Below are 14,654 nucleotides of genomic sequence, written 5' to 3'. Positions count from 1 at the left end.
GAAGCATGCAGTCAAATATATCATGCGAGCTCTCGGACAGATGGAAGATGTCTAGTATCTTGGGGAGCCCTGTGCACACTTTTGTGGCTTCGATGTGTCTTTACCGGTTATTAAATATGCTAATTGGTCCCGATTCACTGATCCGGAGACTCGGGTTACGAAACCTGGGTTTGCGCATAAGGGGCATAAGGACCTTGAAATAGAGTGGGAAAACGTGGAAGTTTCCGGACAAGGACTTCGAGGTTTGGAGAAGTAGAAAGTCGAGAAGGAATAATACCATCAACCATTGCTATTATATGTGAGCAGCGAGTGTGAATATACTATCTCCCACACTTCTGCAATGGGATTGAACTACAAATTAGTTTCTCGCCCCTCACCGACGTTACTTCCCCCTCACACCTCTGTCCGAGTCTTGATAATATCAGCGGACTGCAGAGTGTCAGTCATGTCATACATATGCTTGGGGCTATTTCGTAACATGATCAAACAAAAGGACTCACCTTCTCAGCAACAGTATAGACCGTCATGCTCGTCGTGCTGCCCACGATAGTCGGCATGATACTCGCGTCCGGCACGCTGAGATTCTCGACTCCATACACCAGCAATCCTCGCTCACCACGCCGCCCAATTCCCGAGGCATCTTAGCCGCCTTGCCAACGAGGTATTACACGCTCGGCACGATAGAACCCCGTGTCCACTCGGCGAGCTGCTCGTCCTGTCTGGACCTCCGCGCCCGGCACCGACTCGGTAGCGTTGTACTGCGCCAACACCCCCGCGGTCATGAACCGGCGGAAGAACATGATCTGCTCGACCATGAGGTCGACGTCGACGAGGTTGGTCGCGGCGCGGTAGCCGACGACCACCTCCGCCTCCGGGTCCGTGGTGTTGCCCGCGATGGTCCCGCGGCTGACCGGGTGCACGTTCTGTGGGCTGTAGGTCGGGCTGCCCGACATCATGTACTCGAGGAAGGATACGACCCGGGAGCGCATCGCGGCCGTGTAGACGCGCTGTTTCTGCTTGTAGCCCGCGACGATCGTCGGGTGGGTGCCATCTGGTAGGTATGTGGCTAGGTCTTGGGACTCGTATTTGCTTGCGATCTCTTCGTACCTGTCTGGGGCCTTGACTCCGATAGCGGCATTCCTGTCGAAGACGAACTTGTTGACTTTGGTTCCAGTAATATGCTCGTAGTTGGTACGATTCAACCCATCGCAGTGTGCCGTTCGAGATAGGGGCGATTGTACAGTACGTTACGGGATCCAAGGCCTGAGTGAACCGAGACCACTTGCTCAATGATGGCTCCAATGTGGCAGAATATGTCGCATAATGTGAGCGTCGGGATCTTGTCTCGAATGGTCCACGTCATATGTGATGTTGTACGCAGCGGCCAAGTCTGGCTTCGGCGGGGTGAAGTGGATGCCCTGTTTACAGGTGAGCGAGTCTTGATTAGCTTCAGTGCAATCGGCGAACCTCTCAGAAATGCAATGGGACGGACCTTTTTGAAGTACTTGAAAATGCTTTCCCAATTCCAAGTGCTGTTGGCACCCCCAGCTTCACGCAGGAGACTGGGAAAATAGGGGATGTAATTCGCTTCACTACTGGCAACGCACGTCGACTACAAGTGATTGGCAACTACGTGTTTTGCTTTCTGCTACCAAGATTGAAACAGCAAAACTGACGAGTTGAACGGGTGATGGAAGTTAAACCTACCGTTCGTCATGGGTACATCCGGTTTGTGATCCCTCGGCAACTCTTTAGTTAACCTGGCGAGAGGTCTAAGTTATCTGTGAGGGTACGATCTCAGAGTAGAGTTTAGGGGCAGATCTAAGTCGTAAAGTACTAAGTTTCACATACATCAATACAAGTCCAAGCATCACACACCCGACACTAACAGTGATCTACGATGAAGCATGTCTATTCGACAAGGACAAGACCGAGAGAACGGGTTGACTGAAGCAGCTAGACTTCAAGACACGCTCAAGTTTAAGATTCCAAACCGATCTTGGCCGGCCCTACAAGCGTCAGACGGGTCAAGTACCCTAGATTCACCCACTCGGTGATTCTCAGGGCTCTAGCTTGACTACTCCTGCAGTCCTGATAGAGAGTTTGAGCCCAGTCTGGCGATTTATGATATATGCCGGGTACCGAGGGCAGCAAGGCCGTACGTAACTTATTCCTTGACGAATGGCCGATCGCTTCTTCAAACTCTTTGCCAGTTCGTCTCACCATACCTCCAAATCGATCGAGACGAAGACCGGGTGGGAGTCGTATAAATACTTAGAATTCTCTCCAGATGTCTTCAGCGGTAGATCAGCGAATGGAGAAGGCGTCATTGAAGGCAGACTGACAGCTAAAGTACCTAGCTCACAACCACGCATAGCAATGGCAGGCACTGGGGTCTACTATTAAACCTTGCAACCTGTTGGTCAGCCGGCATTTCTAAACTCCAAAATAAACTCTAACGTCCCGTCCGAGATGGTTGGCGCCTTGGAAAATTACCGGGCAGTTGCCGAGCATTTAATTAACTCAGATAGAGCCTCACATATTCCGCGACGAGATGACCCAGGTTTGCTGTCCCCAGTGCTGGCCACGATCGTGATGTTTTTTTTATCCTCTCCGACCCTCCCCGTGTCATCCCAGCGCCGCTTGATCCGACATGTCACCAGTTGACATCATCTCACACACGCAAACCTCGGCTCAGGACTAGTTCAGGCCAAGACATTGTTTATTTTTCCTTTTTTCTTTCTTGTTTTCTTTCCTTTTTGTCATCCCTTTTCCCAATGATCTGCCCACCCACTTCATGCTCCACAGCCAAGCCCGCCAAGCCCGCCACTGCCTTTTAAGAAACTTATGCGTACTACGGAGCACAGCCGCCCGTCGATCGTAGCCTGCAGGCTGGGAAACTCAGCCGGCGCAAAATTGGGGTGGAGTCGCTCTGAAACAATCTTATCAACACTAGATGCGATAGCTCGAGGTTGCAAACCTGCTGGTTTAGCGGGGACGATGATATCACGTAGGCAAACTCACTTGATCAGGCTGCAGGGAGACCAGGTTGGAGTTGGACTTGACTCCGCTATGTATATGTTTTTTGCTTTATGTTCATGGAGCTATGTGTGGGTTTGTGTGGACACCAAATGTACACGACCACCAGTCCACAGGCTCGACTTGTCCTTCGACTTCCCCCTCCCTCCCCGCCTCCTTCTCGAAAATCCAAGATTGCACGCCGCAAAGTTGGGTTGCGGCATGCATAATTACAAAATAAATATTATGTCGAAGCTGGGGGGGTGTGCCGAATCTGCGGTGGCCCCCCCCCCCCAAAATGCTCCCTTCCTCCCCTTCCCAATGTCGTGGGATTAGTAGTTGTAGCTGTAGCACAGGTATCCGCCCATGGTATCCATGACGTCGCGGACGGTGACGTCGGGCCTCAGCCCCTTGGAGGTGAGGACGTAGTCGAGCGTGAGTGTCTTCCGGGGCTCGTCCCTGGTCGAGAAGCCGTTGATCTGGTACAGCCGGCTCGACGTGTTGCCGTTCTGCCAGATGCGCCAGTTGTGGTCGACGAAGGCGTGGTGCAGGAAGAAGGCCGGGTCGCCGGGGGACGAGGCCACGTCCGACATGACGGCGCCGATGCCGTTGTGGCCGTAGGCGTGGGGGCTGGGAGGAAGGGGGTGTTAGTTTCCTGTTGTCTGGGGGACGCGTGCCGTCATCAGTTGGGCGGGGGGTGGTTGGGTTTACTCACCCCATCTCAGCGCAGGACTCCATGTCGCTGTACGTGTTGTGCGAGTTGCAGCTCTTGACGAAATCCCAGTTGCACTGCGCCGTCAGGGACTCGTCGACTGCGCGAGAGAGGCAGTGGTTCGTGAAGCTGCCACCGGGGCCGATGTGTAGGGTAATCCCCTTGAAGGCCTGGGCGGGGCATCAGCAAAGTTTGAAAGGAGAAGCGGCGCATGGCCATGGAGTGCAAACTTACACCATCGTTAACGCAGGTGCCCTTTCCATCGGCCGTCTTCTTGGGCGCGCTACCGAAGTAGGCATTGGTGAACATCGGGGCGGAGCTGAACTTCCCGGCGTCCTTGCTCTCGTCCCACCAGGGCATGGGTCCAGTGTAGGCGCACTCGTCGCGCAGCATCGACTCGTACACAGACAGGTAGTAGCGGTGCCAGGGGAGGAACTGGGCGACCATGTGGATGGTCGGGGTCATCTGCTGGTGGACGGAGACGAGGTCCTCGTAGCGGTTCTTGGAGCCCGGGTAATTGCTGCCGCCGGCCGAGGGCTTGTTCAGCAGGCACTTGACGGCGTTGACGAACTCCTTCTTGTGGGCGTCGGTCAGGTCGCGCCACTCGTACCGGACCTTTGGCGACTTGCAGGTCCCGGCCATGATGCCGGCGACACCGCCATTCTGCGCGGCCGACGCCAAGCCAGCCACCGGGCTGACGTTGGACTTGTCGGCGGCGGCGGCGGCCTTGGCCTTCTCGGGCGAGAGGAGCTCAAAGGTGAAGTCCTCGAAGGGTTTGAGGTCGACCAGCTCGAATCGCTTGACCGGCGACTGCTGGGGGATCGTCAGGGCGGACACGGCGAGAGTGCCGCAGATGGCGGTTGAAACGAGTGAAAGCCGCATATCTGCAATGTTCGCGTGTCCTGGGAGCGTTGGGTCGTTGACGCAGGACGACCGACCAAATTGGGATGGGCCATGTCTCCCATTATATGGAGTGCACAGATCCCATGTTCACGGTTGGTTGGGTTTGGTGCTTGATCCTAGTCCCCAGGACCCTTGGCCGAGTCCCGACCATGGTGCCAGGGGGGAGAGAAGCGGGGTGTTATTCTTGCCAATTTCCCTGGTCGCATTGCGCAGCAGATCTCCTCGCAGGGCAAGGCAAGGGGGAGGGGGGTCTTTCCACAGGATGTTTGTGTGATTTGCCAATTCGCCGCGCTAATTGGAGGATCATCCCAGCGTGATGTACCAGCCGTCTCTGCCAACTGACCGAAAAAGCCCGCGCCTCAGTGAGTGCACCCACAGCGCACCCACAACGCACCCACAACGCCCACCAGCAGTGCTGGCGTCAAGGATGCCTCCATGAAGAATGAAAGCAACTCAAGAGATTGAATTTCTCAGCGAACGGCCCGGGCAGGGGATCGAGGCGAAGTTCGCTCCCGTTGAATCTCGCGGGATGATTAGTGCGTGCGTCAAGGGGGTGCGGCGGTATTACGAGATTAGATGGAACCGGGTTTGGCCAACGTCCATCCACAATTCCACATTGGGCGAACAGCATGGCCATCTTGTTTTTGATCTAGCGCCTGTGACCGCTCCTTCGCACCCCACAATCCCCACAGTTACCTAACGTCAGCAACCGTGGAGGTAAGACGGACGTTGCGAGGACAGCGCAACCGAAATTTGAGCCAGGTTTATGTACGAGGTGAGCAACTGAGCATCATCGGATACGGCTTATCAACCTCGATTTCCTGTCATCAAGAAATATCAGCTCGTAATCCAGGGGCCGTCTTCTCTTCTTTTCATCTTAACCTGGACGCAGGCAGTTAGCCGCCGCATTTTGCCAAGGCTTTTCACGAGTTCCCGCCCCCTAATATGCCAGCCCCGGGAAAATGGTTCAGCTAATATCGGGTTCACGCCTCTCCCTCCCTCTTGCTGCGGCTCTCGTCAGCCAAGGTCGAGAATCAGAGAAGGCCGGAGCCGTTTTAAGAAGTAATCAGGGCCTTTAACACCCCCGACTCAGAATGTCTGCGACCATGATGACACAGGAGGACTGCAGCGCTGCCTCACCCTCGACGCACCAGCATATGCACCCTCCGACGTTCCCTGGCGTCGCCTGGTAGTGTGCCGAGTAGCAAACCTCGTGACAATGGCCAGCGACGTCCTTTACTGGAGCAGGTAAGGCACGTCGTTAGAATTGAATGGCCGCCGGCTGTCAATGCTGTCCTCTTAGGTCAAGGGCATGGGCAAGAAGGTGATTATGCGGATGGAGTAGACCAATCCAATGAGAACGTACGAATGCATTCATTCCCACCGTATCGAGGCGGTGCGAATACCAGGATCCGATCCGCCATCTCTCTGCGACGATGGGAAGGCGTCTGAAATGATTCCTGCCCCAATGACCGCTCTGAAGGCCTCCCCTGTCCGGGTATGTCGCCTGGTGTAACGTTGCTGAGGATGCCGCGCCGTATTAATTACTGCCGCGGATAATATTCATGTGTTACTGACTGTGGCGGTCCTTAATCCATTCGCACAAGTGAAAATCATATGATTTCCATCAGCAAGCCTTGGGAAACACCTTCGTTGCCCTACAGCTCGACCTCGACCTCGACCTCGACCTGTTCACTCGCCGGTTGCACAACACATATCCGCACGTGGCACAGTCGTCCGCATCATCATCTGCGGCGGCCCGTCGGTGGCTTGTGGCCTATCCTCACCGTGTTTAGGTTTGCGTCCGCGCAGAGCCCCGGTCGACTTGCGGCCTGAGCGCGAAAACACGACGTCCACGAACGACCCTCAGGGTAGGAGGAGTCTGCTTGTCCCGGGTTGAAGGCCTCGCTGAGCACGAGAGCATCCGGGATGCCGACTGCGGATAGGAAGTCGCGGGTGGAGAGCAGATGAGGCCGGAGCATAGCCATGACCGGTGTGATCCCGATGCCGACGGAGATGTAGACTTGTCTTCTTGGGAACTTTGGGGGGTGGGGGGGGGGGGGGCGACCAATCAACGCAGAATGAAGCTGAAGGTGACCGAATCCGCAGAACGGCGCCTTGTGTGCACTTTTCATGCACCCATCTCGATACGAGTCCGCCTTCTTTGAAGGGGCGGCGCGGGGCGAAGATCCTCAGGGGCTAGGACAATATCGACCAGCTGCGAACATCCATGCCTGCTTGGCAGCCGGACTATGATATACTGCCCGGAAAGTAAGCTGCAAGCGGCACGCTATCGTCGCCGTCGGGAACTAGGTAGAGGATTTCACATCTGCTGTCTCTTCCACAATCTGCGAGCCGGCCGACCTCCATACTTCCATGCATTCTTGTTGCCTTTCACGTGACAGTTTCTGGGTTACCATCCCGTTATCCTCAGCAAGTCCTTACAGGGCGTTGGACTGAATGGCAACAGATGTGGGGCTGATGTTGGTGTCTTCCTCTATTTGGAAGTGAGAATTCGCGTCCCAAGGGCGAGTGAATGGGACACTGTTGGCCGGTCTTCTGACCCGAGGTCGTAGGTCAAGGGTTGACAAGTCAATTAAGGAAGCTGGTACAATATTGGGGGATGGTGCAGCGGTTCGGATGCGATGTTGAAAGACTTGCCTATGACAGCCACCTCTAGGTTGACGATGGACGTAGGTGTTCGAACCGCGCTGCCCCTGATTTTTTTTTCTCCCTCTATTTTCTTTCCCGGTGCAGGATAATAGTTTGTAAATAACAAACAAGTATTGGTGGATATTGGTTTTTGGAGGTGGTTTTGGCATACTGGATGTGTAACCCTTGGTGATGCCGTAAGGGGGTTCATACGCACCCAACCACATTTGTTTGTCTGTTGTTTGTGTTTATTTTATTTTATATTTTCACAATCGTCATCAGTTATCCGTATTTTTTAATCATTCCCATGCCAGTGTTTTCCAGACAATCCCGTCCTCTGATACTGCTTATTTAGTCACGGCTGGGGCCAATGCTTGGTGTTGAATACCTACTCTACGACTTTGAACACCTCTACAGAAAGGCTAGGTGCGTCTCGGAGAGGGGAAATGTTACAATTACTTAGCCTAACGGCCAGCCTGTCGAACATCAAGAACATTACCTTCATCGCGCCCAGGTCAGGCGATAGTTTTGTGTCTAAGATATCGTCATATGGAAACTAGATAGCGGAAGCTCTTTTCCACATAATTGTTTAGTGACTAATACTTCTAGACATACTGGAGATAGACTACCTACTTCTAGAGACAGCCAGGGGTGATATACGTTTCTATTCACCCATTTCTCCTCTAACCGAGCCCGAACTAGCCACACGCACTACGCTGTACAGTGTATACCATCCGAAGCAGGCAGACCTAAGGCATCCCACCCGCCCCAGCCAAGCCCACAGCCAAACCCCGGAAAGCCGGCCCCAACGCACGCACAACGACGTCGACCTCGGGCGGCTCGGGGACGTCCGCCCCCGCCCGCCTCGCCAGCGCATCGCTATCCCACCCGTCCCCCAGCCCCGACGCCCCCGTCTTCCCCAGCGCAGACAACCCCTTGACCTCCCCGCCGCGCCGGACCGGCGCCCCCGCGCGCGCCGCCGGCGTGACCGCGGTCCCGTCTAGGAGCGCCTGCCAGCGGGAGAGGAACATTCCCGGCCCGCACATGCTGCTGCTGCCGGTGGTTCTTCCCGACGGCTTGGCCGCGCGCCCGTCTGGGGAGGGGGAGGCGGAGGAGGAGGCGTCGCCTGTGTTCTCCAGGTTGTCGAGGATGCGCTGCATCCGGCTGGCGGAGAGGTCTTCCAGCGCGGAGAGGTAGGCCGCGTGCGCGTCCAGGGCGGGAAGGACTTCTGCCTGTGCGTTGGCGGGGAGGTTTTTGAATATGTTTTGCAGGGCCGGAGACATGTCGCCAGCGCCGGTGAGCCGCTGCTTGGGTTGGGATAGTCCGTCGCGGTCGGGCGGTGTGCTGCTTTCTGGTGCGTGGGAAAGGGGAACTTCGGGCTCCTCCCGGTGTTGCTTGAATGCTTTTTTGATGGTGCTCTTGGCCCATGACCTGAACGAGTCTCGGACATCTGGACAGTTGGCGGCAAACTGGTGCAGCCAGTTATATAGGAGTTGCCGGTTCCGCCGCAAGAGGCCGACGTAGTCCTCGACAGATGGCGCGATATCGGGCAGCTCGGAGTTCTTAGCTTCGTTTGGGGCCTTTGGGGCCTTTTTCGGCTTGCTTGTGGCGATGAAGTCGTTTATGAAGCTTTCGGCGGCGGCTAGATGGTCTCGGATATCCACACGCTCGTGAACCGCCCGGATGATAGGCTCAAAGCTCCCCACTAGGTCGCGGAGTGCTTGGGTAAAGAGGTCGGGACTCTGGCGGCACAGGACTTTGGTTATCTGCTCGCGGTCCCGGACGGACAGGGTGGCCGAGTAGTATTCCAGGCACTGGGCATGCTGCGCTTCGGACAGAGACGCAAGGAGGTCGGGTCTGATGTTCTCGAATATGGCGGCCACTATGGACTCCGGCGTCTCCTTGCTGACGGCACGCAGAGCTTCATGCTCGTCTCTCGACATGTCGATGTACTGCTTGATTACGGCGATGTGCTCCTTTGACGGGCCTCCCTTCGTCTTCTCTATACTTTCTGCCGACTTGCGGAACTCGGAACTATCCCACGACAGCACCAGTGAAACAATTCTTTGCAATAGGTTCATCCCATCAGCGGCATTCTGGGTCCAACCCACCCAGTTTGTTAGGGCGCCGACACCAATCTTGGTGAGAAGGAGTCTCATCATGCCGCTGATCATGGTTGCCGCGTTTCCGATACGCAGGGTCTGCTTGATCATGGAGTATGGGAATAGTTTGTGGACATTGTCCACCAGCTTCAAAAGGTATTGGCCCTCGGGCGAGAGGACGAGTATGTGGTGCATGAAGCTTGCTAGACTGTAATCCGAGATCAGCACCACGGCAACTCGGGGGCTTGAGAAAGAGGGTCCGGGGTTAGTCACTGGATGATGATGTAGTCGACGGCTGTCTTCACCGCCGGCGAGTGCTCCTCAAGGCTGTCCTTCTCGATGGCGCATTCGAAAAGCTCGTCGATCAGATCCCCGTAAACAATCTCATGCACGACGTCATCCCAAGCCGCAATGAGGTCCTCGGCCTTTGCTGGGTCGTAACGGCGGCTGAGATCTCTCCTCTCACCGCTGGGAAAGCCTCCCAGACAGCCCCTGGTGACAGATTCGTGGATGACGGATGCTGCGGTCGTGAGGGTCTTCCGAGTGCCCAAGGCTCCCTTGTCGTAACTCTCGGAAAGCTCGGCTTCAGCAAACGCCACCAGGATGCCCTGAAACCTAACACTCCAGAACTGCGGCGGAAGATCCCTGACTCCGGGGAGCGGTAGCACGATAGTCCTCAGCAAGGCTGCCAGCAGCGGCGCCGAGGATTCGGAGGCGTACTCCGGATCAGAGCCATCGGTGCTGGGACTCGCAACGAAGGGATAGCCATAGCGACTTATTATAGCTGGATATTTGAATTGTTCGACTTCTGCGAACGTCTCAAAATGGGTGAGGATATCGAATAAGGCATGCAATTGGACCGGGGTCAAAGACGGCGACGTGATGGCTGCAGTTGCACCATTGGGATCGGATTTAGGTTGCATAGCGAGCGGTCTTGGAACTTGACCCAGCCTGGAATCGAGATCTGGTGTGTCTCGATCTTGAACAAAGTCTGGCTGGATCCAATCATAAGAACATGTGGAACCCTTCCCTGTGCCTTAATTACTCGCTCTCTTTTCGATATGTACGTACCTAGGCAGTTTATGCGGTTGGGTATATCCGGCTTTGACGTCATTTTAGGGTGCGTCACTCATTGATTAGGTACTCTCGAGGAAAATGCTTGAATTGAGTGCAGTTGGGGCTGTGCAGTTGCCAAGCACATGACCAACAAATCAAGCTTCCGTAATCAGCCCTCACCAACCACAGCCCATTCAACTCTAACCGTGGATTGAAAGGGCTCAGGATATGATCCTTGTTGGCAATTTCCAGAGGAAGCTGGATCTCGGACACAAGTACCTTCAGAGCCGGGTAATAAGTTTCGGCGAAGTTCGATTTGAGGAAGTTGCTTGTTCTCGTCTCGATGAGGAGGTTGTTGTCTGCGTCGATGCGATGCTGAAGAGCACCCATGCCGGGCAGCGAGTCTCGATCAAGAAGGGCGTCTTCCAACGCCTTCTCGGCTACTTCCGCCAGACCCAGCGGATCGTAAGGCTTTCTGCTCCCGGTGAGGTCCTCGGCACGGGTTGCGTTCTGTTGACCTGAATCAACTTGGAGGGGGTCGCGTCGGTGGTTCGGCCAGCGGCCGAGGGGGGCGCGGTAGAGGCAGGCCTCGTGGGGTGTGGTGGAACTAGGCCCGATAACCCTCAAGGGGCCGGGTGGCGTTGGACATAACTGCGTATTTGCAGATAGCAGGTGCGAAAGTGTAGAGTAAACATTCTAGCTTTTTGCCATTCATGACAGCGTTACACACTACCATTTTCCAGGTCAGAGCTGGAAAAGATGTGGAATTCAACGAACAATGAGGAGCCACAGTGATGTCGAGAACGAGCCGTGAGGACGATGAAACCACCTCTAGGAAAGCTGTCGAGGCCACCCTACAGTACCTAACCCTAACCCGGGCCGCTTTAGGTCCCTCGAGGGTATGTACTGGCTTTCGTAGTTCTGCCGATGAAATCCCGAGCCGCTCCCCGAAACCTAAACCAGGTAGGTACCAAGCAACCAATCAAGGAGCGTCCTCCACTTCGCGCTGGCCTGGAGCTTCACGAAAAAGTGTCCTTGCGACAAGCGCCTACTTCATCGAAACTGGGGAGCTAGATTCTAGAGACACCGTTCAACCTTCACGTCGCTCCTTTGCCTTCTTTGTTCGTCCCTCCCAACGTTTATTCATCCGGCCTCCGACTGACTGGATTATCCAAGCCTCTCCCCACTTCAAAAGACCACCATGACGCGAGCCCAGCAGACCATCTCGGTTGCGCTCCTTGTGAGCTCGGTATGCCATCCGATTCCAGCACGCGCCATTTCCCAGAAGTATCTCGTGTTAACCATCCTCCTCGCGATAGCTATACCTCTCGCTTTACCTTGAACTCCTGCCGCTCCCCGAAGTTGTCCAGAAGGAGATCGTCCCAGTCGTATGTTTTCGCCCTTCCTCCCCTTTCCTTCCAGAGTCGATAGCTAATGCGCCAAACCCGCAGCTCCCATTCTGGCTCCTCGTCTCCTTCGGCGCATACATGCTCTTCCGACTCGGGTGGGGTGTGTTGACATTCAACGACGTGCCGGAGGCACATCAGGAGCTTATGAAGGAGATTGAGTTGGCGAAGAAGGACCTGCAGGCCCGGGGCGTGGACATCGATTAAGAGAATAATGGGAGGTATCGAAGACTGCTGCTGGCTTGATAAAGAATAAGTTACGGTACATGGAATGGGAAAATGGGGAGCGAGTCAAAATAGTCGAGTTTCCCGTTTTCCCTGAACTAGGAAACTAGGAATAGGGACCGAACACAATAATAGAATTTTGTCAAACATGCTGCAATGCCCCCCTGCCCATCCGCCTTCCTTAAATTTATCTCCAGACGGGTCATGAGCTTTCCAAACGCCAGCCTGCCAGTGTAACAGTACAGGAGCCAAGCACCAAGCAATGGATTACATGAAGCTTCGTTACACCTTGAGCCCATTGTGCCAAACTCCAGAGGGCAATAACTGTCTCACGCAATAACTGTCTCACGACCCCTGTCCTCCGGCCAAAAGCGCTACAATTGTCCTCACAGAAGCAACGGGATCGTCATTCTGTTGCAAGAGTTCATCAAACAAGGCAGGAATGCCCGAAAGACGATCTCGGCCATCCGCGTGGTGCCCTGAGTCAGGTCTGTTAGCTGATCCTCGCCAGGATTTCGAGACGGGGAAACGCGACTCACATTTGCCAGGCATGCCCACCAGGACCCCGATGCGGCTCCTCCCCTCACCCGTCCAGTCGAACTCGATCCGCCACTGCACCCTCAGGTCGGCTGTTTCCGCCCCGCCGCCGCCGCCGCCCAGCGCCGGCACCCGGAAGTCCATCGACCGCTGTCCCATGTACGGCAGCAGATCCGACGCATCGACGAGGCTCCCCATAACATCCGCGACGCTCCCGTCATCGACGTAGCCGTCCCCAACCTCCGCATCCCCATCCTCGCCCCCCGGCCCAGCCGCCCCGCCTCCCTTCCTCCCCCTCCTCCGGGCGCGCATCCGCCCCACGCTCTCCACCACGCCCTCCTCGGTCCCGAGCTCGCGCTCCAGCGCCCTCCACGCCTTGGCCCGCCGCACCGCGAGGCGCAGCCACTCGGCGATGGCCCACGCCAGCACGGCGACGTTGCCGGCCGCGGCGCTGGCGCCGGCCACGTCGTCGGAGTCGGACCGCTGCCGGGCGACGGCGCCGACCCTCTCGACGACGGACGCCAGCTCGGCCGCCGCCGCGGGGGGGTCGAGGCGCGGCACCGCCAGGTCGACGACCGCGTGGCTGCGGGTGTCGACTGTCATCTCGATGCGCGCCGAGAGAAGACCTGGTGCCGAGGCCGACGTCGCGGTTATGGAGTGTCGCTGGAGCGAGGGGTCGTCGGCGTCGTCGGTGGGGAGGATGGAGATGTGCGAGGTGAAGGATAGCGGGGTGAAGACCTGGAGATAGGGGAGCGCCTCCTCGGCGCTCATCGGGATGGGGTGGTGGGATATAATCTCTGAGTCGGGTTCGGCGCTGGTTGAATCCTCTGGGAACAACGTCGGGAGGGATGAAGATGGCTTGCTGAATGGGAGGAAGGCGATGGGGTTCAATGCCGTCTGGACCCAGCTCGGAGAGAGTTGGGGCTGGCTGGTCTTTTCTGAAGTCGTGACATGTCGCCGTAGGATACCTACGAGCTCGTTGCCGTTTTTAGGCGCCGGAGCCTCAATCTTGGCGGGGTGGGATAAACGGATCCGTTCGTTCTCCCGGGCCATAACATCCAGGTCCGATTCCAGTTGCTTGATCTCCGCCAGCAAGGCGTCGCGTTGGCGCCTCTTCTCCGCATCTGGATCTAGGGGTTCAACGCCCCGTATGGTGCTAACATGTGGCGATTGCCCATCTCTGCCCCTCTGCTCTTCATGGATGGCGGGTGGAGGTGCGGCAATGGTATTTGAGTGAGCGCCGTTCTGGAATTCCCGTGAATTGGGAGGGAGCTGTTTGGTAGGCGCCTCCCTGGTGGGCGCGTCTTTAGTAGGCGGCTCTTTGGCTGGCAGCTGCTGCTTGGTTGGCGAACTCCTAATCTTCTCTGCCAACGCTTTGCTTCGCCTTGGCCGTCTTGAAGGTGTACTGTGGATACCTGTCGGCGGCGTACTGACTACCGGATCTGGATGCTGAGGAGTTGGGGGGAGTTCAGGCTCTGGAACAACCTCTGGTTCGGCGGCAGCAGGAGATCGCCGCAGAACGCGCCCGAGAAAAGGATTCAAGATCTCTTCGTCATCATCGGGGCCCGGAGGCGGCAAAGGTCGCGGTGTCGGTTTGATAGGCGACCGTCTCGGCCGCGATGCCATTGCACCGCCGATCTTCCTGACTGGCGAACGCGGCGGCTCGTTAATAGCGCTCTCCGCAGGCCCCGGCGGCGGTGCTTCTTTATCCAAGCTCTGCCACGAGTCCGCTTGCAACTGTCGGTAAAGTAAGGGGCTAAGACGGTCGAATTCATTTTCGGGTTGTGGGACGGCCTCGTCTGCACTCAATCTTGCCGCGGGGGCTTGTCTTTTCTTCAAAACGTCGGGATTGTGCCTTGACAGGCTTGACTTTGTTGGCGACGCGTAGGAAGCTCTCGTCAGTCGCTCTGGAGGCGCGTCTTGGGGGGTTGTCGATTCATGATTGTCGATAGGAACAGACGCCTGTGGAGACAATTTGCGCCGTTTGGCGGCGGAGGTCTCCATGTTGTATTTTGGGAAAGTAGTTCATTCCATAATGGTCGC

At 56.3% G+C, this 14,654-nt stretch overlaps 5 protein-coding genes across 5 annotated transcripts; 1 reads left to right on the top strand and 4 right to left on the bottom strand.

Annotated features, from left to right (window-relative positions):
- Positions 1-393: 393 nt before the first annotated feature.
- QBC33DRAFT_594902 (uncharacterized protein) lies at positions 394-1,363 on the bottom strand (the record flags this gene model as incomplete). Its single annotated transcript, XM_060431799.1, has 4 exons — positions 394-429; positions 501-584; positions 669-1,162; positions 1,252-1,363. 4 exons carry the CDS (start codon positions 1,361-1,363, stop codon positions 394-396), a joined length of 726 nt encoding a protein of 241 aa, XP_060280583.1.
- A 1,936-nt stretch (positions 1,364-3,299) lies between these two features.
- On the bottom strand, positions 3,300-4,833 carry QBC33DRAFT_197353 (putative tyrosinase protein). Its single transcript, XM_060422549.1, has 3 exons — positions 3,965-4,833; positions 3,734-3,900; positions 3,300-3,648 (listed from the first exon to the last, which is right to left on the bottom strand). The coding sequence occupies exons 1-3, from the start codon at positions 4,610-4,612 to the stop codon at positions 3,351-3,353; spliced, it is 1,113 nt and encodes a 370-aa protein (XP_060280582.1). The 5' UTR covers positions 4,613-4,833; the 3' UTR covers positions 3,300-3,350.
- Positions 4,834-8,034: 3,201 nt separating this feature from the next.
- QBC33DRAFT_561761 (PX-associated-domain-containing protein) lies at positions 8,035-10,310 on the bottom strand (the record flags this gene model as incomplete). Its single annotated transcript, XM_060430158.1, has 2 exons — positions 8,035-9,595; positions 9,661-10,310. 2 exons carry the CDS (start codon positions 10,308-10,310, stop codon positions 8,035-8,037), a joined length of 2,211 nt encoding a protein of 736 aa, XP_060280581.1.
- Positions 10,311-11,453: 1,143 nt separating this feature from the next.
- QBC33DRAFT_547016 (dolichol-phosphate mannosyltransferase subunit 3) lies at positions 11,454-12,225 on the top strand. Its single transcript, XM_060428701.1, has 4 exons — positions 11,454-11,564; positions 11,620-11,692; positions 11,763-11,831; positions 11,895-12,225. The coding sequence occupies exons 2-4, from the start codon at positions 11,645-11,647 to the stop codon at positions 12,054-12,056; spliced, it is 279 nt and encodes a 92-aa protein (XP_060280580.1). The 5' UTR covers positions 11,454-11,564; positions 11,620-11,644; the 3' UTR covers positions 12,057-12,225.
- A 194-nt stretch (positions 12,226-12,419) lies between these two features.
- On the bottom strand, positions 12,420-14,615 carry QBC33DRAFT_457494 (uncharacterized protein; the record flags this gene model as incomplete). Its single annotated transcript, XM_060424858.1, has 3 exons — positions 12,420-12,553; positions 12,614-14,314; positions 14,417-14,615. The coding sequence occupies 3 exons, from the start codon at positions 14,613-14,615 to the stop codon at positions 12,420-12,422; spliced, it is 2,034 nt and encodes a 677-aa protein (XP_060280579.1).
- Positions 14,616-14,654: the final 39 nt, after the last annotated feature.

This window comes from Phialemonium atrogriseum (genome assembly GCF_030411735.1).
Source record: "Phialemonium atrogriseum strain 8032-3 unplaced genomic scaffold QBC33scaffold_24, whole genome shotgun sequence".
Lineage (NCBI taxonomy): Eukaryota > Fungi > Ascomycota > Sordariomycetes > Cephalothecales > Cephalothecaceae > Phialemonium > Phialemonium atrogriseum.
The sequence above is the reverse complement of the archived record's forward strand: the minus strand, read 5'-3'. Positions and strand labels throughout refer to the sequence as shown.